Below are 23331 nucleotides of genomic sequence, written 5' to 3'. Positions count from 1 at the left end.
CAGCATCCTGAACATGGTGTTTGAAATTTATCTTTTTTATAAAGCACCTAGGTTTTCCTTTTTTTTTTTTTTTTTTTTTCCCCCCCGAGTGAAAAGGTGCAATACTGCAGTGCCAATCATCATCAACAGATGGGCCACTACTGTAGACCTCATCCAGTGGGAACACAGTCGTAAGAAATCATCTTAACTCCCTATGCCTCAGCTGTAATCCCCAACTCCGGAACCCAGTTTACACAGTAACATAGTAATTGATGGCAGATAAAAACCAACGCTCCAACAAGCCTGCCCAGCAAGTTGCTTATGGTAATAACTGCCTCTCTGTGCAGTTACCCTCCCCCCCCCACCACCACACCCCATGCCTTCTGCTAAGGGTAATAGCTACCACTCCATGCAGGTTACCCTGTACCTTCTGTTAAGGGTGATAACGTTTGCTCGGTGCACCTTTTTCCTGCTGGTTTTTCTGCTCTCTAGGAGGCCCAAGTTCCCTTTGGCTTTAGCCATCATCTTGTTATATTGCTTTGTTGCCTTCAGATCTCCAGACGCTATTACCCCACGATCCCTCTCCCGGTCCGTGCACATTAGTATTTCACCCCCCATCGCATACAGCTCTTTTGGATGCATGACTGTGCACTTCTTGGCTTTTAATCCCAGCTGCCAAATCTTCAGCCACTCTCCAAGCTTTCTTAAATCTCTTTCTGCATCCCTGGTCTGGTCAGTGGGTGATGACTGGTGCTTCTCCTCTTCCCTTCTCCCCATGCACAGGCTCGGGAATGTGAACACAAATCCTCCCACATGGCAGCGTATGGTACCACCAGGGGAAGAGAGGGGGGAGGGTATCAGGTGCCTTCTTTCTAATCCCTGCTCTTCCGCTGAAAGGAAAATGCAACAAGACACGCATTTTCCTAAAGCATGCGCATCCACATCCTCTGTGTGACCAAAGAGAAATCGAAGCTGCATTCAAAAAGGGCACGCTAGGGAGAAATATGTGTTTCTGGCGCTCAAAAGTATATTGCATAAAGTACACAGATATAGTTACGACAGAGAAGGCCGATCAAAATGATAAAGGGGATGGAACAGCTCCCCTATGAGGAAAGGCTAAAGAAGTTAGGGCTGTTCTGCTTGGAGAAGAGACTGCTGAGGGGGGATGTGACAGATGACTTTAAAATCATGAGAGGTCTACCAACAGAAGTTAGCAAGTAGCACATTTAAAACTAATTGGAGAAAAATATTTTTCACTCCACGCACAATTAAGCTGTGGAATTTGTTGCCAGAGGATGTGGTTAGTGCAGTTAGTGTAGCTGGGTTTAAAAAAGGTTTGGAGAAGTTCTTGGAGAAGTCCATTAATTGCTATCAATCAAGTTGACTTAGAGAATAGCCTCTGCTGTTACTGGCATCAGTAGCATGGGATCTGCTTAGTGTTTGGGTACTTGCCAGGTTCTTTGTAGCCTGGATTGGCCACTGTTGGAAAACAGGATGCTGGGCTTGATGGTCCCTTGGTCTGACCCAGTATGGCAATTTCTTCTGTTCAGACATCTAAATCGTTTGTTCCTAACAAAAGTGCATTGCCTACATGAAGTTACAGACATCTGCAATGCCAGTGGTTTACTAAAAGGGATCACCCACTAATTTTTAAGGTGTCTTTTAGCTAATCATCATGCTTCGTGCCAATAAGCCCAATATATATATATTTATTTATTTTATTTTTGGGTTTTATATACCAATCTTCTTGCATTGGATGCAAATCAATATATATTTTAATTTTTTGTTCTAACCCTAAATAGCGAAATCTTATACTAATCTCTCTAAACAACCCTACTCTACAAAGGACATATGTATCGCAATACAGAGGACCAAATTGTTTGTTTCTCGTGTGCCCTTGACGACAAGTAAACATCTCCAGAGCTGGAGTTAATTTTCTGGCGTAAAAAAAGTGTGCATCAGGCACCCAAGACTTTGGGCGTACTTTCCCGCATCGAGCGGTAATTACTAACGTCTTCCTTTACATGGAATTTAAAAGAAATGGGCGCTTTCCGGTACGCATTTGTTAGGACGCTTGGTTTAGACGTGCTAATTTCCTTGCTGCGTTGGACTGTTATTGCACGCCAAAAAATGTGCGCTCAACCACGAGGAAACCCCATGCTCTAGGCTGGATGCACCTTATCGCTCCGGCTTGTGACAGTATATGTGTGTGTGTGTGTGAGTGATCTCCCTGTGTCTCAGGACAGTTAGTGTGTGTGTGTGTGTGTGTGTGTGATCTCCCTGTGCCTCAGGACAGTTAGTGTGTGTGTGTGTGTGTGTGTGATCTCCCTGTGCCTCAGGACAGTTAGTGTGTGTGTGTGATCTCCCTGTGCCTCAGGACAGTATATGTGTGTGTGTGAGGGATCTCCCTGTGTCTCAGGACAGTATATGTGTGTGTGTGTGTGTGAGGGATCTCCCTGTGTCTCAGGACAGTTAGTGTGTGTGTGTGTGTGTGTGTGTGTGTGATCTCCCTGTGTCTCAGGACAGTTAGTGTGTGTGTGTGTGTGTGTGTGATCTCCCTGTGCCTCAGGACAGTATATGTGTGTGTGTGTGAGGGATCTCCCTGTGCCTCATGTGTGTGTGTGTGTGTGTGAGGGATCTCCCTGCCTCAGGACAGTATTTGTGTGTGTGTGTGTGTGTGTGAGGGCTCTCCCTGTGTCTCAGGACAGTTAGTGTGTGTGTGTGTGTGTGATCTCCCTGTGCCTCAGGACAGTTAGTGTGTGTGTGTGTGTGTGTGTGTGATCTCCCTGTGCCTCAGGACAGTTAGTGTGTGTGTGTGTGTGTGTGTGATCTCCCTGTGTCTCAGGACAGTTAGTGTGTGTGTGTGTGTGTGTGTGATCTCCCTGTGCCTCAGGACAGTATATGTGTGTGTGTGTGAGGGATCTCCCTGTGTCTCAGGACAGTATATATGTGTGTGTGTGTGTGTGAGGGATCTCCCTGTGTCTCAGGACAGTTAGTGTGTGTGTGATCTCCCTGTGCCTCAGGACAGTATATGTGTGTGTGTGTGAGGGATCTCCCTGTGTCTCAGGACAGTATATGTGTGTGTGTGTGTGTGTGTGTGAGGGATCTCCCTGTGCCTCAGGACAGTATATGTGTGTGTGTGTGTGTGTGTGTGAGGGATCTCCCTGTGCCTCAGGACAGTATTTGTGTGTGTGTGTGTGAGGGATCTCCCTGTGTCTCAGGACAGTTAATGTGTGTGTGTGAGGGATCTCCCTGTGCCTCAGGACAGTATATGTGTGTGTGTGTGTGTGTGTGAGGGATCTCCCTGTGCCTCAGGACAGTATTTGTGTGTGTGTGTGAGGGCTCTCCCTGTGTCTCAGGACAGTTAAAGTGTGTGTGTGTGTGTGTGAGGGATCTCCCTGTGTCTCAGGACAGTATTTGTGTGTGTGTGTGTGTGAGGGATCTCCCTGTGTCTCAGGACAGTTAGTGTGTGTGTGATCTCCCTGTGCCTCAGGACAGTATATGTGTGTGTGTGTGAGGGATCTCCCTGTGTCTCAGGACAGTATATGTGTGTGTGTGTGTGTGTGTGTGAGGGATCTCCCTGTGCCTCAGGACAGTATATGTGTGTGTGTGTGTGTGTGTGTGTGTGTGAGGGATCTCCCTGTGCCTCAGGACAGTATTTGTGTGTGTGTGTGTGAGGGATCTCCCTGTGTCTCAGGACAGTTAATGTGTGTGTGTGAGGGATCTCCCTGTGCCTCAGGACAGTATATGTGTGTGTGTGTGTGTGTGTGTGAGGGATCTCCCTGTGCCTCAGGACAGTATTTGTGTGTGTGTGTGAGGGCTCTCCCTGTGTCTCAGGACAGTTAAAGTGTGTGTGTGTGTGTGTGAGGGATCTCCCTGTGCCTCAGGACAGTATTTGTGTGTGTGTGTGTGTGAGGGATCTCCCTGTGTCTCAGGACAGTTAAAGTGTGTGTGTGTGTGTGTGTGTGTGAGGGATCTCCCTGTGTCTCAGGACAGTTAAAGTGTGTGTGTGTGTGTGTGAGGGATCTCCCTGTGTCTCAGGACAGTTAATGTGTGTGTGTGTGTGTGTGAGGGATCTCCCTGTGCCGCAGGACGTTCTGGTGTTGTTTACACAAGCCACACTTTATATAACAAGTGCATTTGTTGCTATAACTTAGCATTTACATTGCGGCTTTTCCACACAATGCTGGCCTTTCATTCAGGGGGAAAAAAATGTCTCCTTTGGAGGCTGCTCTGCCCTTGGGGCCAGTAAGTCCCGAGGTGCAACCGCTTCTGAATAGGTGCCAGGTTTTCTTGCTCTTGTTTATTTTGCAGGGGAAGTTTGTATCCCCTGGTTCAAAAAATGCTGCCTCGAGGAGCGGGGCAACGGACGTGTGGTTGCCCCAGGCTCTCGTTCCCAGGTGACAGAAAGAAAGAAAAAACATGGCTGTGCGGTTTCTTTGGAAGCTGCCCCGCCCATTCCCTTCCCTTTCTCCTGCCAGACCCCGGGCGACGAGACAGCGGCCATGTTGGTAAACAGGGCCGCGAGCCGCTATCAAGGAGAAGGGCGGGGGGGGGGGGGGGGAGGCGCCGACGCGCGCGCGCGCGTAGGACGGGAGGCAGGAGCTTGTGATTGGTTCGTGCCGTGCGTGACGCCCTCGACCTCACAGTCGGGCACAAACCGGTCGGATCCGGGTAGCAGAGGCAGAGGGAGGAGGGGGTGTCTTGTCTTCAACCAACATGGCTGCCTCCCACCCCGAGGGATCATGGGAAATTATAGCCGTGAGGTGGGGAGAACCTTTGAAAAAAAATAACATGGAGAGGGCTTTGGTGTTAAATCCACCATTTCCTGTGCACGAAGAAATTACACGAAAAGGGAAGGGGTGGGAAGAGGCAAAATAAAGAAACTGGCTGGAGATTTCTCTGGGAAAGGACAGGTTGCCATGGTGACGGTAGGCCCGGCTACTGCTGTGCTCTTTTTTTGTTGTTGTTGTTGTTGTTTTAAACATAAGAAGGGCCGGGCCTGGTCAGACCAAGGTCCATCGAGCCCAGGGTCCTGCCTCCCAGTAGAGGTCAATCCGGGTCACAAATTGGATGCCCCAGCAGTTGATCTATTTCTTGTACCTCACTGCCAGGGATAAGGGCCGGCGCTCCCGAGTCTGACTTGGCCAGTGGCCGTTGAGGGACTTTTCCTTCAGGACCTTGTCCGAATTCCAGAAAGCACGGGATAAATGCCAGGGGGATTTCTGAGGGAGTGATGGGAGCTAGATAAATTAGACTGGATGGGCCGTGGGGTCTTTTTCTGCCTTTCTCCATCCCTGGTGGGGGAGGGTGCGCTGAGAACTTCACTTACATTTCAGGTTTGAGGGCCTCTTGGGGGGAGGGGGGGGGAGCTCACATCCTGAGCTAAATTTCCTGACTATTGTGTGCAAAATTTGTATGTGAAGACAGAAAACAAAAGCCAGTGTTGTTTTGGAAGATGCGTTCATAAGACATTGTTTAGAATTTTCTAGTGGGGTGGCAAAACTTCAGCCTAACATTTATTTGCATTATGTGCCTAACATAGGATATATCTTAAGGCCTAAGTTTGAAATCCATTGAAATACCATAAGACGCCCCTGACCATAAGAAGCACCTAGGATTTAGAGAGGATTGGCCACTGTTGGAAACAGGATGCTGGGCTTGATGGACCCTTGGTCTGACCCAGTATGGCATTTTCTTATGTTCTTATGAGGAAAATAAGAGAAAAAAAATTCTGTCCCCATGACGGGCTCTGTACAGAGTTCCCCCCTGGAGCGAATGTAGCGTCTCTCCCTCTCGCGCGCCATCCCCCTCCTCCTCCTCCCAACTCAGCCCAATCAGTTATGGTGGCGCAGGTCAAATGCATGAAACATTTTATCATAATATATATATAATGTATTACCCTCATGATTTTCTAATATGTCTAAACAAATGAGGAGGAAATGGCCTGTACTAACTTTGATGCCATGTATCGTCTTCTGCCAGCAGAGCTTCAGCTCCCTGCCTGTCTGCTGTTCCTGGGGTGCCACTGACCTTCGCAGTAAGATGCACCCCGGGAACAGCAGACCAGCAGGGAGATGTTTGGACTGGAGGGGCCTCCCTAGCGCACGCGGTTCAAACAGCTGATGTTTGACCTGCGCCATATTGATTGGGCTGAGTTGGGAGGAGGAGGAAGGGGACGACGGGCGAGAGGGAGAGACGTTACATTCGCTCCATAAGACGCACAGACATTTTTTCCCCCACTTTTGGGGGGAAAAAAGTGCATCTTATGGTGCGAAAAATACGGTAGTCAGTTTCATCGGCAGAGCTGTGTGTGTGTGTTGGGAGGTGGTCTTCAGTATTAGAATAAAGGGTAATTCTACTGTATTTGTAAACAAAATATTTATAATATTTACAGTGTTTTTTAACATCACAAATGGACGTTTACATCACATAGTTAATGTATTTAACAGCGGGATGTTACAGCCAGGTTTGCCCAGAAAGCTCTCCAAACTTAAGGGGCATAATATTCTTTTTCATTATCCCTGATTTCCCAGATCATACTGGTTATTGTGGCCGCCACCTCCATGATTGGGTTGTGAATTTTTCTCAGAACTAGGACACATCTTGCTAGCCATATCTTGGGTTTTATGATGGCAGTGATTAGCCAAAGAGTGTGAGCAGGGCAGGACTGAGGTGCTCTGGCAGAGCTGTAAGTGTGAGTCTCTGTTCTAGAATAGCAGTGGGTACAGCAGGGCAGGACTGAGGTGAATTGGCAGAGCTCTCTATATGTGCCAGTGAAAGGGAGAGAAAGTTCTTGTTTCAGTTTTTGATTAGCAGGCAGTGCTGCAAGGCATGACTGAGGTGCAACGATAGATCTGTGTGTGGAGTCTCCATATTGTAATAGAATGGATGCTGTGGGGCAGGAGTGAAGTACATTGGCAGAGCTTCTGGAGGTGGGGGGGGGGTGCTGTAAGATAGGTATATTGCATGTGTGGGGGTGGGGAGGGACTCGGTATTGGAGTAGCAGGTGGACGGAGTGAATTTCTACACATCAGTAACATCATAAGTCTCTGCCAGCTAATATTCGTTAAAAGCATTTTCACCTCTGGGGACATTCCAGCTGCCATCCATCCAGTGACAACCTTTGAGACTACAGCGGATTACCACATCCCATATGGCCTCAATGACACTGGCACCCTGGTGGCCTCCCTGTTTATAAATAAACAGAGCTCTGATCTCCACTCAGCCTGTGTCTCTGGGACAAGTCCCTTGTTCAAATAGAAACAGAGAGAGTTATCTGCCTTTATTTAGTCTTTCCCCTCTATGTGTAATAATGATCCCTTTTGGTGGCTGCATGTGAGTCTATTCTGTTATTCTCATTTCAGGTTTGTGCAGTTTTACAGGTTACAGGTCACATTTTTTTCACTCGGGTACTGCAGAGTGGCAGTGGAGAAGGACACTCAGCATGTGTTCTTTGCTGGTATTAAAGTCTCCCCCTCCAGTGAAAAGAATCCCTGATTAAGATACAAAGTAGAATTGCTAATCTGCACTGCCAGTATTATCTGTTACAGAATATAATAGTTACTAGGCATTTTATCTTTTAATGGTGTTGCAGGTGCAGTTACACTTAAAAGTTGCCATTAACTTGCGATGGAATTCTGTCCTTGTCAGTCTTAAGGCTTACTGTGAATTTATTTTGTTTCAGGTTTGGTTGGTTTGTTTAGATTTTTTTTGTTTTTGGTTGCTAGTTCTTGATCTTGGGTGGGGGTAGGGGGCTCCACAGAACAGATGTAGTTTGTGCCCTGGTTGAACAGGTGTGGGTCTGACACTAGCTGTAGTGGGAATACCAACACATTTGTAAAACAGTAGGTCAGAAGCCCCCAAAATACAACCCCCCCCCCCAAAAAAAAACCCCATGAATGTAACAAAATAAACTCATATTGCAACTGAGCTACCGGCTTTAAAGTCACCTGCAAGACAGAAAGAGTTTATCTTCTTCATTTGGATTAATGGTCACCTTGGGAGCCCCGGATAGAGTTTATCCCTTTGGTTATTATTTTGGAGAGAGTGAGGGGCAAGGAGCCGCTGCAGTAGAAGCATCAGCCGGCAGGGATCAAGCTCCATTCCTGTGTATTTTGAATCTGGGGTCACCTTCCTGAGGGATAAGGTGCACAGGTGCCCTCTTGGGTTGTCAGAGGGGCTGGAAGCAGGTGAAACGACCTTGACGGCAGCTCTTCAAGGACATGTTGAAACTGCCAGTGGCAGGGCTGAGGTCCCTCCTCCGCCTTGCCGCCTGCTGGAGCTCATGTGGTTTGGCAGCTCTTTAATGAGCAGGATGGAGAGAAGCTGGTTTAACCTGCTCTCCCAGCCTGGGTTTCCCCTGTGGGAGAGAGCTGATCTCTTTAACTCTTCTTGCCTGGACAGGTCTTTCATCCTGAAGTGAGAGAGTACCCCACGTATGTGAGTGTGGAGACATGCCCACATTCATACATACCCCGACACATCCCTTCCCGTTGGAGAGGCTGTAGGAGACCCCTCCTTCTTCCCCCAGCAGGGTTGTGGGGCGGAGAAATGGCCCCTCAGTGGGTGGGGATGATTGGACCCGACTCTAGTTTAGAGTGGGCAATAAATCTTTGAAATAAATTATAAGCAAGGGTTGCCATCTCATCTCAGGTCACCTTAGCTGGCTGACCCAGGCATGCTTTTGACATCATTGCATGCAAAGAAATATAGTTCCTGTTTTTCTTAGGGAGAGTCATGACAGCAGAAAAAGACAGTATGGCCCCTCCAGGCCACCCAATTAATTTAGCTTTATATTCTCATCACTTCCTTAGAGTTCCCCTGTATCTATCCCAGGCTTTCTGGACTTCAGTTACTTTTTTTGCCTCCACCACTGCCACTGCGGGGCCGGTCCGTGCATCTACTATCCTCTCTGTAAAGAAATATTTCCGGAGATTTTTCCCGAGTCTGCCCCCTTTCAGCCTCATCTCCTGACCCCTCGTTTTAGAGCCTCCTGTGCATGGAAACCTTGAAGAGCTTTGAATGTCTCTGTCCTATCTCGCCTTTCCTCTAGGGTATGCATGTTTAAGTGAGACCTACAAGCCCATGCCTGCAATGGGAGGGGGAGTAATATCAGCTTGTTTGGTGTGAGGTAGCTGCCTTAGATCAGACCTTGCTGGCCCTTTTCCTAATGTCTGCTGTCCTGAATTCTGGGATCTTTTGTCTCCATTGCCCTGGAGACTACAAGCTCCAGCATATTTTAGGGTACATGTTAATAACCAGGTTGGATTGAAACCTGCCCCTGAAAATCTTGGCAAGTGACTGCCCCCTACCCTAGGGCTGATGAGAACTGCCTAGGTACTTGTATCCTGGATGCCCCATTGCCCTTGGGTCCTCCCCAGTGATGTCCCGTCCATGGAAACAGGAGCAAGTTCAGGACCAGCTCATTCCATATCTCTCTACTTAGTCAACCTCTCAGGCGGAGGGAGGGGCCCAATGGGGGAAGGGTGATAAACTACCCCCATCTGGTCAGAGACAGGCTTTTGTAAAGAAGTTTAAGCTAGAGACCCATAGATGCAAACAAGAACCAGCTGAGCCTGATCCTGACCAACCTGGGAGCTATGAGAGGTCGCCAGAGGCAGGCTGAGCCCATCCTCAGCTCAAACTTCCAGCTTCTCAAAAATAAATAACGCAGGCGCACAGGTAATTCCCCAGCCAAGGAGAGGATCCTGATGGTCAGCTGAACTCTTTTGCTAGGTCCAGTAGCCCTTGTGCTTGGAGCTGCCATGGAAAGGAACGTTACGGTGTGGATCATTCCCCCCCCCCCTACCCATTTTTGACAGGAGACTTTCCCAGCGGGAAGGGGCTTGAGTTTCGGCGTTCTCACGGCAAGAGCCGCCACTATTGGTTTCAGGGGGGGGGGGTGCATGGTCCTTTTCAACAGAGATAATTTATGGTCGCAAGTATTTTCCCCCCGTGCGCAAAAAGAATTCTAGTCCTTTCTGGTTTTCTTTTAATGATTTCAGTTTTTCATGTAAAATCATTTGTACGTTCTGTCTGTTTTTCCCTCTTTCCCCCATGCGTCACAGTCTGTCTCTCTCCGAGTCTCTGTATCTGATGCTGTTCATTTCCCTCTCTCTTTGTGTCTCTGTGAGTCTTTCTCCCAATCTCTGTAAGATAGTCAGTAAACCATAAACTATAATCTTACACCTGAATAATTCATATAGAAAACAAGTGGCCCTCTTTTCTTGCTTTGTTGTGTTTGCTCAGAGGGATGGGTGTGGGGTTGGTTTTCTTTTTTTTAAACTGTCAAATCCTTTTTTTTTTTTTGTTGTTTGGCTTTGATTTTAGGACTGGAGGAAAGGTACTAGAAACTTACCCAAGGTCACCCACAAGGTCAGTGGTGAGGCCAGGATTAGAACTGAAGGACAGGAAGATAAAGTGAATCCCTTTTAGAGTCACACAAGGAGTCAGTGACAGAGCCAGGGATTAGAACTGTGGCACAAGGAGATAAAGTGATTTTCTCAGGGTCACACACAGTGACAGAGCTGGGGATTAGAAATGAGGCACAGGGAGATAACGTGACTCCCTCCAGGGTCACACAAGGAGTCAGTGACAGCCTGGGATAGAACTGAGGCACATGGAGCTAGTGAATGTAGGGTCACACACAGAGCCTGTGACAGAGCCGGGGATTAGAGCTGAGGCACAGGGAGATAAAGTGACTCCCCTGGAGTTACGCCCACAGAAACAGTGAAAAGCTGGAGATGAGGGAGATAGTGACAGTAGGATCACACACAGAGAGTCGGTGAGGGAGCCTGGAAATTAGATCTGACACAGAGAGATAAAGTGATTTATCCTTTAAGGATTGCAGTTCCTTTTAAGATGTCTGCAGAGGTTAAATATGAAACCGCTCCCCTGGTGATGGTGGGGAGGGGGGGAATAGAGTTTGACAGTACTGTTTGAAGCAGGAGCCTTAAGAGAGCAGAGAGAGAGAGAGTGAATGTACCAGCTCAGGCTCAACCTCAGCCAAGTGCCAGGGGGTGATGCTGGCACTGCGCCCGCACCCCCGGGGGCTGGCAGGAGAGCGCTCTGTTCAGAACAAGGCGAGATTGATTGCCTTGTTTTCACACATCGCTGCCAGAAATGAAACCGTTCTCATGGATTCCTGCACAGGGGCAGTGCCAAACCCCCTCTGCCCCGTGACCCTGTGGGAGTCTTGGGGTCAAGAGAATGTGTGTGCACTCGGCAGATAAAATCGAACCTCCCCCCACGCACAGACCCTTGGCTTCTTACGGCCAGCACCATCTCGAAATGTGACAGAGCTCAACAGAGCTAATATTTTAGTGTTTATCAAGATCTTCAAAAGCTCCTTTCACCATTAACAACTGTGGGTGCCCAGTGAATGATGCTACAGCCATTGCTCAATGCTGGCATCACATTGATGCATATAAAGCAAGAACACAGCACAGACAGCTGAAGAGCAGTTCTTCATCAGAGCCCCATGCAGGCATCACACTGATCTGTACAAAGCATGAATACAGCACGGACAACTGAAGAGCAGTTCTTCATCAGAGCCCTATGCAGGCCTCACACTGATCTGTACAAAGCATGAATACAGCACGGACAACTGAAGAGCAGTTCTTCATCAGAGCCCTATGCAGGCCTCACACTGATCTGTACAAAGCATGAATACAGCACGGACAACTGAAGAGCAGTTCTTCATCAGAGCCCTATGCAGGCATCACACTGATCTGTACAGAGCATGAATACAGCACGGACAACTGAAGAGCAGTTCTTCATCAGAGCCCTATGCAGGCATCACACTGATCTGTACAGAGCATGAATACAGCACGGACAACTGAAGAGCAGGAACTGACACTGGAAGATGGAGAATTTTGAAATTAGAGTTGTGGCCTCATTAAAACATGCTTGCCTTTGTTTTTTTTTTAGAAATAAAACGCACAAAGGAAAGGGTACAGAGAAAGAAGATCAAAAACGAATTGGCAGAGTTGAGCATGAACTGGTCTCAAATAAAGTTTCCATTTAGCCAACTTAAAAAAAAAAAAAAAAAGAAGCCATATTTCTCCTTCCCCTGCCATTGAATCTTTTCTTTTTTTCAGCAGGGGTCAGTCTGAGGCTTGACCCCGGCGGCGATAGCAGTAGCTCATCGTGAATGCACAGGGGACTGTACGAATGCCAGGTGGGGTCGGGGCCACCATGAGACCACCCTCCTGGGGGCAACCACCCTCCTGCCACCCCCCATGCCAGGCCTACTAAAGCTGCCATTGCCAGGGTTAGGTCTGAGACCGGCACCTTGTGAAATGGTAAAGTCCTGGGGGAGGGGGAGGGGGCCGATGCAATATTGGTGTGTGAAAAATGGGCGCACGTGACTGAGCGCTCACCCAGGTGTACGATGCAATCGGGTAATGAACTGCCGCGTGAAAAAGGAGACGCTAGGGGGAAATTGTGTGTCCCTGGCTCCTCCTCTGCTTTGGGCGCCCAGGAGACACATTCCTGCCGTTGTGGGTTAGGAAAATGGACGCACAATGTGAGCATCCATTTTCTCCAGCTGCTGGCACAGAAAACATGCACAGTGTGCAAGGCCTGAACCGTGTATATCGCGCGTGTACGTTGGGCGGCGAGAAATTTTTCTTCCTCCCATTTTGTATCACGACGACAGTAATAGGAGGAGCCATAGAAAACAGTATTTTTTTTGTTGTTTTGAATGTCTCAACGCCAGCTCCCGGGCTGGCGCTAAATTTGTCATGATACAGTGGGCGCATTGGCCGCGTGGAAATGTTTTAAATCGGGTGGTAACAGCTAATAGCCCCATCTATGTGGAATTTAAGGGAATTTATATGTGATGAGCGCTATTAGCTAGGCACTGGTTTGGACGCGCTGATCCCAGTATTGCATTGGACTTAAGTCTAGTGCGTCCAACCGCGCATTCAGCGGTGCACTGATTTAATCGCCCAATATTGCTTCGGCCTGCCGGTCTGAAGGCCAGTGCTCAGCAGAAAACTGGCTCTTAACGTTGGCTGGTTTTCTGGCCTGCCACCCACCAGTCTCCCCACAAAAAAAAACAAAAACCTGGTCAGGCCTGCTAAATTCTGGCTGCTTGGCAACCGTAGTCCCAAATGCTTTAAATAACGGCAACATAAACACCCCAAACGACATGCGAGTTACTTGGGAACACTCAAACACGTCTATAATTACATGTTTATGTTTGCACACATGACCAGGAGCACGGCACAGGCTTGCAAGCAAACCTCTGCTAGGAGGAACGAATCCCTGTTGTTTAGAATGGAAAGAGGACTGACCATGGCTGGGAGAAGTCTGTGCTGCTTTTTTAAATCGACCCCTTTTCGGTGTTATCGCCAAAGCGGGCAGGCCTATGGTAAATCGGCCCCTTTTCGGTATTATTGATGCAGCGTGCCCTGCGTTAGTTCTGATTGTTGTCTCCCCTGTGCTGTCCTTGCTCCAGCAGGGGACAAGACAATAAGAGGCAGAGACGCAGGGTAAGATTGTCATTGAATATTTTAGGAGGAAATGCTTTGAGGCCTCTGTGACCTGTTTCTTACTACCCTCTTCATGCATTCCTGCAAAATGACCCTCCATTCGACCCTTGAAAGCCAGGAGCCTCTGTGCTGCTTGTCCCGTTAACTTGCTTCTTTTTGACTAGGCCGAGATTGAAACCAGGCTGGTAGTAGGAGCCAGAATTAGAAGACTGTTTTTGCTGCCTCCTGGTGGAAGAGGGAGTTCAGAGCAGGTAGCCCCCCTCCCCTCCAATTCTCTCCTCTACCCAGGGGAAGCTAAAAACAGACCAAGGAGGGGAACCCAACACTCAGACCTCGAGGTTACCTCCCTCAGGGTAGAGGCCCCTCTTACACACACACACACACACACCCTGGCTCTTCTCTTGCATGGTATCAGGTTTAGGAAGAATTCTTTCCTGCTAAAAGAGGGGAAGAGCTCTCAGTGTGTTAAGGTTCACAAAACGTCAATAGATGGGTGGCCAAGAGACAAAAAAGCAAGGAAGCTTCCCTCTTCCTCTCCTCTCAGCCTTTCATCCCCTTGCTGATTGGCACAGGGGGACCATATAGCACCGAGCATTGGTAACTGCTGTCTGTCCGTCTAGCTCCCCATTTTGGTCCTGCACTCTCTGCCACTGTCCGCTTCTTACCTTGTCTCTGCCTTTATTGTCTGTCGCCAGCGATTTTTTTTCTCCCCTTCTTGGACGGGGTCTCTCTTTCCCTCCTTGGGACTGCCCAGTTAAATAAATGGTTCTCTCTCTGCCCCTTCCTGTCTTTGCAGTAGTGAACCTGGGCCTGCCATGGCTGAGCTGCAAGAGGTGCAGATCACGGAGGACAAGCCTCTGCTGGACGACCCCCTGAAGGTGAGGAGTCACAGTGAGAAAACACAGAAAGGGCCGACTATAGCCTACAGCCTTGCTTGGTGGGGGGGGTGTCTCCTCCCCCCCCTCCCCCCCTGTTTCCCGCTACCTCCTGGAAGAGAGAGGCTGAAACTGGATGACAAAAGAAGAGGACTATCCCTGGAGATGTCATTAATATGCTCCTCTTTTTTAATTTCATTCTGATAGGGATTTTTTTTTTTTTTTTACATTCTCTGAGCAGATATTTCATTATCATCTTCATAACCTTTCATTTAAAACTGCCACTGCACTTACATATAAATGCTCAGGGCAAGTTTACAACAGCAGTAAAACAGATTACAATAAATTGAGTAATCTAATACAAAATGGTAAACCATACATTTCTTAAAGAAAGACATATATATAAACCTGTATTTAATGTCATTCACAGTTCATTCCAAAAATAACCAATAGGACCCTGTTATAAAACTAAAATCGAATTGGCCATAGATGAAAAGGAAAGGAGACCTGGGAGCAAGACCATGATCATAGAGAGAGGGGCGATGATTCTCTGAGCTAAATTTATCACAATTTTGTTTATTTTCCTCCCTAGGCAGCCGAGCTAGCTGCAAGAATACTTCTGGACCAAGAACAGGTAATTATACAGTCAACAGCTGGAAACGGGGCTTGACGGACCTTTGGTCTGACTCAGTATGGCAAATTATTATAAGTATCGGATCCTGAGTTACATCCTGTGTCTGGGTCCTGCAGTACAGCTCGGGGGCGGGACTTGGCTTTGGGCTACAGCGCAGGTAATGCAGGACAAGGCTACGCCTTGGGGTGCACTGCAGGTAATGCAGGGCAGGACTCGGCCCTACAACAACAGCACAGGTGACACGGGACTCTGCTCCTCCTGCATCGTTTTAGTGCTTTTAGGCTGTTCTAGCCTCCACTTGCCATTCAATTGGATTTGATTTTTTTTTTTCCTTTATTAATCCCTCCTCTGTGCGATTGGATTAACTGCTGGCACTTTTGATTTTGGCCTGCCCTGGTTTATTTTAATCATTAATCCTGTACTTTACTGGGAGATTATCTACAGATTTTCTGCACTTATTTAATGATCCCCCCTCATTTTTAGATTCGATTACACTGTTGTGTTGTTTCCCTTCCATCCCTTTCTGTAAAACACTGCGGATCTTTGTTGCAGCGCAAGGTTTTGGGAGGGGTTAACGTGGGTCCTGCCTGGAGGCCTTATCTGCTCTTTCTCCTGGGGATAAGAGAGGGTTTTCTTTTCTAACCAAAATGACAGAAAATCCTTTCCCAGATAATTTGACAGATAATACATAACCATCAACTTCCTGGCCCTTCTGCTTCCTGTTCTGATGATCCCCCTGCTGCTTGCCTGCTTCTTTCATTCCAAGCTTAAGGTAAATCTGCGGGGCAGGGAGGGCAGGCAGGCTGCTGAACTGACCATCAGGAGGAACACTCCCACCCACCCCCACGCCTCCTGCAGGCCTCACACAGAAAGCATGGAAACCACACGAACAGCTGAAGTGCGGATCAGAAGGAATTGGGTTCAGGGGTTGGGATAATTCCACTTCTACTCTTTTTTTTTTCCTCGTTTTCTGTATTGAGTATAAGAGGGGATGGGTTTAGGGTTAGGGATAAGGTTACATTTTTAGTCATGGTCAGTATTAAGAAGTAGAGATTAGTGCTGTGATCAGCGTGAAGGTTACATCGTCAAGGTTACGGTTAGGATGTGGATCAGGGCTTGGAGGTTATGACCAGAGTTAGGTTTAGAGGTTATGGTCAGGGCTCAGGTGAGGGTTAAGGTTAGGGTAGAATACAGGTCAGTATTCGGGAAAGGATCCAAGTTAGGATGCAGTTTAGTGTTTGGGGTTAGGGGTAGGGTCTAAGTTATCTGAAGGATTTGGTTGCCTTCTATTTCCCTGCTATTCTCCTTTTATCTTGAATAAAAATTCAGAGGTTCAAAGCCTTAATAGAGGTAGAAGGTTAAGTTATTTTTATTTGTATTCATTTATTTTAAAACATTTGTTACCCACCCTTTCTGTATTCAGGGCGGGATACAAGGAACATACAACATTTTAAAAAAACATAACGAATAAAAATGAAAGCAGTTAACGACTTAACATTACAATAAACCAGTTAAAACAAGACAAAATATTAATCTTCCTGATGACAGATATCACAGAATCAAGAAGAATAAGCTTTCTGGCATAAGGATGTTTTTAATGTCTTTCTTTAAAGAATTTGGGCTCTTTTATCAGTCTGCTTTCGCTTGGAAGGCAGTTTCAGAATAAAGGCCCAGCTATGGAGAAGGCTCGCTCCCTGGGAGCGGGGACACCTAGTAGGCCCTGACTCGATCTCCGCATTCTCGCCGGAGTATGTATTTTTAAGACAGCTGTGGTCCATGCAGAAGGAAGGTTATAATATAGAGGAGGTTATGAATAGTGATTGCCAATTTATACTTAATATGAAATGCAATTGGTAACCAATGCAATGATTGACATACAGGAGTTATATGATTACGAATTGATGAGCTGTCAAATTTTGAATAAATTGAAGGTTAGGGTTAAATTTAGGGATTAGCTTTGGAGTTAGGAATATGTTGCTTCTCTTTCATATTTTGCATAAAAGTGCCGTGGTCTCTGAAGTAGGAAGAAGATTAGGATTAGAGGCTGATGTTAGGGTTCAAATTAGGGCTAGAATTAAGAGTTTGGGGGTTTCAAGTATAGGGTAGGCTTTAGGGTTAGTAATTATATGTAGGATTAGGGTTTAAGATTTGGGCTGGCCAAGTTCTTAGGGTTAGACTTTGCAGTTCAGGGGTAAGGTTAAGCATTATGGGTAGATGTTAGTTGAGGGATAGGGTTATGCATTTGATTGCAGGGTAGGCTTAGGCATTACAAAGGTACGGTTAGACTTTTTGAGGAGACAGAGTAAGGTGTTATGGTTGAGGGACAGGGTAAGACATTGCAATTGAAAGGTAGGCTTAGATGGTACAGTTGAGGCCTAGGGTTAGGTATTTTGAAGAAGTGCAAGGTTGGACATTTTGAGTAGGTACAGGATTTGGCATTATGGTTGAGGGGCAGGGTAATGCATTACGGTTCAGGCATAGGATTAGGTGTTATGGTTAAGGCTTAGGGTTAGGCATTTTGAGGAGGTGCAGAGTTAGTCATAATGGTAGAGGAACAGGGTTATGAGTTATGATTGAAATGTAGGCGGCATTATGGTTGAGGGTAAGGTTAGGCATTTGAAGAGTCATAGGCTTAGGTATAGTTGAGCAGGGTTAGGAATTATTCTTGAAGAATGGGTTTAGGCATTATGGTTGAGGGGCAGAGTTAGATGTTTTGGGGAGTAAGCTTAAGCATCACAGTTGTGAGGTAGTATTAGGCTCTTTGAGAAGGTATTGTAGGGTTAGGCATTACAGTTGAAGGGGTAGGGTTAGCAGTGTTGATTGAAGCACAATTATTTTGCATATTCTCTATTCTTCCTTGTTTATTGGAGTATAATGAAAGAGGGTCAGGACTATAAAGGAGGAGGGAGAGGGGTGATGTTGCCTTACCATGAGAGAAAGAGAATGTTGGGTAATGGAGCAGAGAGAAAGGGATCGTGTTCAGTTTTCTTACCGTGTTATACAGTAGACTCAGTCCTAGGAGAATTCAGCTGGGAAAAGTGTGATTCTTTCTCTCAACCCCTGCAAGTATTGTCGCTTTCACTCTTTACCACATTACAGCAGTTCTTTCTCTCTTATTCTGACAGAAACACTCTATAGAGACGCCCTATGGAGTCGCCCAGGTCACAATCCACGGAACTCCAAAACCCAAACGTCCAGCTATCATAACTTTCCATGATGTGGGGCTGAACCGTGAGTGGCAGTGCCTTTGCCAGCCCCTAAGTCTCCCCGTATCCACGAAGCTCGTTTGTTTGTTTATTCCTAACCCTGGTGCTCTTATACCTATCCTGAACCTTTAACCCTAACCCTGCTTCACCTGTCCCAAACCCTAGGGTCCAACAACCATCCCTATTCCCAGTACTTATTTGCTTATCCCCATCTCTAACCTCAGCACTCCTCCCCCCCCATTTCCTACTGCTGCCATCAGCACTTCTCCCCTCCACTCCTGGATATTATTAAAGTTGTCTCCTTTGGTTTTACAGACAAGTCCTGCTTTGAAACTCTGTTCAAGTATGAGGATATGCATGAAATTGTGAAGAACTTTATGGTTTGTCACATTGATGCCCCTGGACAGGAGGAGGGGGCTGCTGCATTCCCAGTAGGGTAAGTGAGGTGCTCAGACCCTGTTTTGAGCTTCCCTGGATATTCCTTTGTCCCTTAGCCCCTCTTTGTGAGGATGTTACAGGCGGTCTAACCTGTGCTGTCCCAGCCTGTATCCTGGACATTTTCCCCCAGGGGTCCCATCCTGCCTTCTGCTGTCCTGTTCCCTAGAGATTTCCCTTCCTGAATCTCTCAGCCCCTCTGCTCTCTCTTTAAGATGATTCTGTCATGTTCTGATTGAAAGTGATATTTACCATTGCTCTCTCTCTCGCTGACAGATACCAATATCCATCCTTGGATCAGCTTGCTGAGATGATTACTTGTGTCCTCCAGTTCTTAAAGTAAGTCAATAACTTGCATTGTTTCATAATTTTATATTTTTTTGTAATATAGTGTACAGAGCAAGGTCATGATACCTGCAGATGCCAGTTCTAAACCCACTTCTCACACCAGTTCATCAAAGTCGGAGGCAGCTTCCAATCCCACTGCTGACACCATCATCTTCAACAGGTTACGCCACCTCCCTGAGTCCAAGCTTTGACTGTAAGCTCTGTGTACCCTGCAATCTCTCTTGTGCACAGGGACAGTGCCGTCTCACAGTTACTGGTCATGAAAAACACGTTAACCCCCTCCATCAGCACGCACGAGACTGCCTTTTTACATGGGTAAGGGAGGGTGCTTCACAGCTCTGAACCTGTCTTTTTCTCTCCTCAGTTTGGGTAGTATCATCGGAATCGGCGTTGGAGCTGGGGCTTACGTTCTCGCCCGCTACACGGTGAGTCCAGACCGCCTGTAAAAACATTTCATTTTCCTCATTGTCCTGCACTCCTCTCTCTTTCTCTTTTTCCCTTTTCTCTCTACCTCTCCCTTTTCTTTCTTGCCTCTTGTCTTCTCCCCACCCCACCACCCAAGGTTATTTGAGTCATTTTTCTCTCTGCTTTGACCTACTCCAGCTCAATCACCCAGACACGGTGGAGGGTCTGGTGCTGATCAACATTGACCCCAATGCCAAAGGATGGATGGACTGGGCGGCTCACAAGGTAAGGGGCAAGGTTTGGGGTGAGGAGGGGAGAGGAATCACTTGCTTTCTGCAAGAATGAACTCCAGCATAGGGAATGGCCTCTCCTATTACTGACATCAGTAGCATGGGATCTACTTAATTTTGGGTACTTGCCAGGTTCTTATGGCCTGGATTGGCCACTGTTGGAAACAGGATGCTGGGCTTGATGGCCCCTCGGTCTGACCCAGTATGGCAACGTCTTCTGTGCTTATAATGAATAGGAAGTCATCTCTCCCCAAAGTGCCTACCCAAAGAAGTATTGCTGCTTGCCTCTTATCACCCTCCCAACAGGATGCCAAAATATAAAGGGGTGTTGGAAACAGAATGTGTCTGTCACCAGGTTAAAGCTGAACCCCTGCCTCTCTCTTTCAGCTCACAGGTCTCACCTCCTCTATCTCGGAGATGATTTTGGGTCACCTCTTCAGCTCAGTGAGTGTTGCTGGAAGGAGGGGAGCACGTGAATGGTTGGGGGTGACTGTGGGAGTTGAGTCTTGGTGGTGAGGGAAATGTGTGAATAATCATAAGGTTTAACCACTGGGTCCAGTAAGAAAGGGAAAGAGCTGATGGCTTCATATCGTGGGGAGATGGAAGCTGGTGTGCATGTCTGAATGTCTATGTTTCTCTCTCCGTGTCTGCCTTTCTGTCTGTATCTTCAGGAATGTGTGTTTTTTTGTATATATCTGTGTTTCCCTGTAAACTAATTCCTGTTCCTCTCCCACAGGAAGAGATTTCCAACAACACTGAGGCAGTGAGACAGTACAAGGAGACGCTGACCAACTCAAACATTGTCAGCAACCATCAACTTTACTTCAACAGCTACAACAAGTAGGGAATAGGGGAACTTTACTATCAGGGTTCTATTACAGTAGAAACGCTCTAGGGAGGATACAGATGTAGACATTAGTTGTAGTAGCCCTGTAGATACTACAGTTTGTTTTATTGGGCATGTCTTTATTGCAAGGTTTTACAGTGTGCTTTAACACTGAGAACATTTACTATGGGATTACTATAATGTGTACCTTCGGAGAAAAACTTTACTAGAGGGTTATTATAGCATCTATCTGTAATCAAAGGGTTTTACAGTGTGCTTTAACAGAGAAAAGATTTACTATGGGGTTACTATAACTTTGGAAAGAAGCTTTACTAGAAGGTTAATATACTATGTGTCATTGGAGTTAAGCTTTAGTATGGATTTTTATAGCATTCTTTAAATGGGGAAAATCTTTACTATGAATTATTGTAGCATGTATCTTTTGGAATAGTCTTTACTGTAGGGTTACAGTGTTCTTATTTCAATTGCTGTATATTATTTAATGGAAATGATACTTGCCGGACAGAAATTTTACTACAAAGGTTCTAATATGGTTTATCTTGGAGAAACATTACTACAAAGTTACTAATGAATGTATTGATGGGGAGAAACATTACTGGGTGGTTACTACAATATGCTTTATTGGGGAGGTTACTAGAGCATATTTTAATGGAGAAAATGTCACCACAGGGTTAGTAGTGAATTACTAAAATAATTCCTTAGGTAGAAACATTACTGTAAGGCTATTCTAGGATGTTTCAATCCCAGGGAAAGAGCTTGTGTTCTCTCCCTAGCATTTTAAGTCTGAGGACACAGACCGCATTGAATGTTGAGTTTTCTGCATTGGTGAAGGGTGGGGGGGAATTAGACGGTAAGGGTATCCATGCTGCCTCTCACCATGTCCTAAGCTGCCCTTCTCTTTCTCCTCTTTTTCCTTAGCCGTCGTGACCTGAACATCGAGCGTGGAGGAGAAGTCACCCTGAAGTGAGTCTCTCCCTCAATGCCATGTTATTTTGAGGGGGGGGGGTTTTCACAATAAGAGACAGAGGCCGTACAAAATCTGAAATCCTCACCCACCCACTCCTTGCTTTTCTGTTCACGTAATCAGCACCCTCGCCATGCAGAGCACCTTCTCACCTCCTGCCCTGCTTTTTCACTTAGTTACTGCAAAGTGGCAATAGAAGAGGAAGCTCAGAATGTGTTCTGTGCTTGAAATCTTCTGGGGATAAAAGTTCCTGCCCCCAACCCTTGACGTGATATCTGTGTGTGTGTGTCTCATCTCCTTGGCATCTGCTCAGCATATATCACTAGGCAATGAGTTACTGCAGACCCAAGCCAGGTTGGAACTGGTAGGCTAGAACCGCTTTAGGTCCGTGCTAACGGGTCGACAGTCATTGGGTACTCTCCAGGAAATCCATGGCGACTTCGGCAGCAAGATGGTGCTGAGACATGGATTTGTTAGGGCTGGGTGCTGGGGACTTGGATGTTCATCTACACGTGTTTGTGAACCAAAGAGAGAGAGAACAAAAACTGACTTGGTTAAGGAGCAATATCCCACAAGTGCTGAAACCTTTGTGATTGGTAGCTGGGATATTTCCTTAGCAGTGTGGACAGGGCAGACTGGATGGGCCAGATGGTCCTTTTCTGCCGTGATCTGTGTTACTGCAGAGTAGCCACGGAAAAGTAAACTCAGAATGCGTTCTCTGCTATGGCCTATGTCACCAGAAAACCGTATTCCAAAGATATGTAAAGGTGATTTGTCTCCCTCTTCAGATGTCCCGTGATGCTGGTGGTGGGAGATCAAGCACCCCATGAGGATGCTGTGGTAGGTTGAAAGGATCTTTCTCTGCTGCCTCATATGCCCTGCCCTTTCCGTTGATCCCTTCCCTGACCACTACCCTGAGGGTTCCTCCCCAAGTGCACCTCCTCCTCACCTCATCAGTAATCGAAACACGGATGTCAGACACCATCCCGTCTCAAAAAAAAAACCCATCAACAGATTGTTTTCCTGTTCTCCCTTTCCTTCCATAAGTGCATTCTGACTCTTTGCCACACTCTCTCTCTCGCTCTAACCTTGTGTCTGTCTGACTTATTCCCTAGGTGGAATGTAATTCCAAACTGGACCCCACCCAGACCTCCTTCCTCAAGGTGAGTGCTATGTGCTGACCAAGTCTGCAGATCGTACCTGTCAGTTCTTGCACAAGGATGCTGGGATTGGGTAGGAATTTGCACCTCAAGCCTCCCGTCCTCTCCCACAGCACATCAGTGACTGACCCTGGCACCTGATGCTGAGCCCTGAGGATTTCAGAGTTTTCTGGCAACTTTGCCCGTATCTTGGATCTGTAATCTTTATTCCTGCCCCTAGGTGGAGCGGCACTGCCGTCTATTGGCCACTCTAGGAATTGTGGGGGTGGGAGTGGCTCTTCTCACCTGAAGATTTTCTAAAATATTCTACTGCCCTCAAGATATTCCCCCATCCCTCACTAAATCCAATTTTTAAAGTAAGGTAACCGCCATCCTGCCAACTGTTCTGGCCCAAATGTTGATCTTTATATCCCTAGTCTTCAAGGTGAAGGATAAATACAAGGGAAAATGGGCTGACTAAACAAATAATAATCAGCTTCTTTGGGATTTCACACCTTGGTGTTTTATTTCATATTGATTTCTTTGTTTTTTTGTCTGCGTGTGTGTTTGTGGTTTGGTTTTCCTTTTTGTTTTCCAGATGGCAGATTCAGGTGGACAACCTCAGATTACACAGGTGAGAGGCGGCTTTCAGTTTGGGTGGCTGGGAGATGGGAGCACATGGCCTGGTCATGAAGGACGGTGCCCCCTAA

At 46.9% G+C, this 23331-nt stretch overlaps 1 protein-coding gene across 7 annotated transcripts in view; it reads left to right on the top strand.

Annotated features, from left to right (window-relative positions):
• Positions 1–23331, top strand: part of NDRG2 (NDRG family member 2) — a 35112-nt gene that overhangs the window by 5493 nt on the left and 6288 nt on the right. For 3 of the 7 annotated variants that reach the window (XM_029581726.1, XM_029581729.1, XM_029581728.1), the window contains 13 exons: positions 14275–14356; positions 14946–14987; positions 18113–18218; positions 18509–18629; positions 18905–18967; positions 19341–19401; positions 19580–19666; positions 20059–20115; positions 20408–20511; positions 21437–21481; positions 22271–22322; positions 22598–22645; positions 23220–23255. In XM_029581726.1, the coding sequence (XP_029437586.1) occupies positions 14294–14356; positions 14946–14987; positions 18113–18218; positions 18509–18629; positions 18905–18967; positions 19341–19401; positions 19580–19666; positions 20059–20115; positions 20408–20511; positions 21437–21481; positions 22271–22322; positions 22598–22645; positions 23220–23255 (885 nt within the window). In that variant the 5' untranslated portion in view covers positions 14275–14293. Of the gene's footprint in view, positions 1–4620; positions 4746–4850; positions 4911–14274; positions 14357–14945; positions 14988–18112; positions 18219–18508; positions 18630–18904; positions 18968–19340; positions 19402–19579; positions 19667–20058; positions 20116–20407; positions 20512–21436; positions 21482–22270; positions 22323–22597; positions 22646–23219; positions 23256–23331 lie in introns of those variants that run through there. The other 4 variants (XM_029581725.1, XM_029581723.1, XM_029581724.1 and 1 more) reach the window with 3 other exon arrangements.

Source organism: Rhinatrema bivittatum, chromosome 16 (assembly GCF_901001135.1).
Source record: "Rhinatrema bivittatum chromosome 16, aRhiBiv1.1, whole genome shotgun sequence".
In the NCBI taxonomy this organism is placed as follows: Eukaryota; Metazoa; Chordata; class Amphibia; order Gymnophiona; family Rhinatrematidae; genus Rhinatrema; species Rhinatrema bivittatum.
The sequence above is the reverse complement of the archived record's forward strand: the minus strand, read 5'-3'. Positions and strand labels throughout refer to the sequence as shown.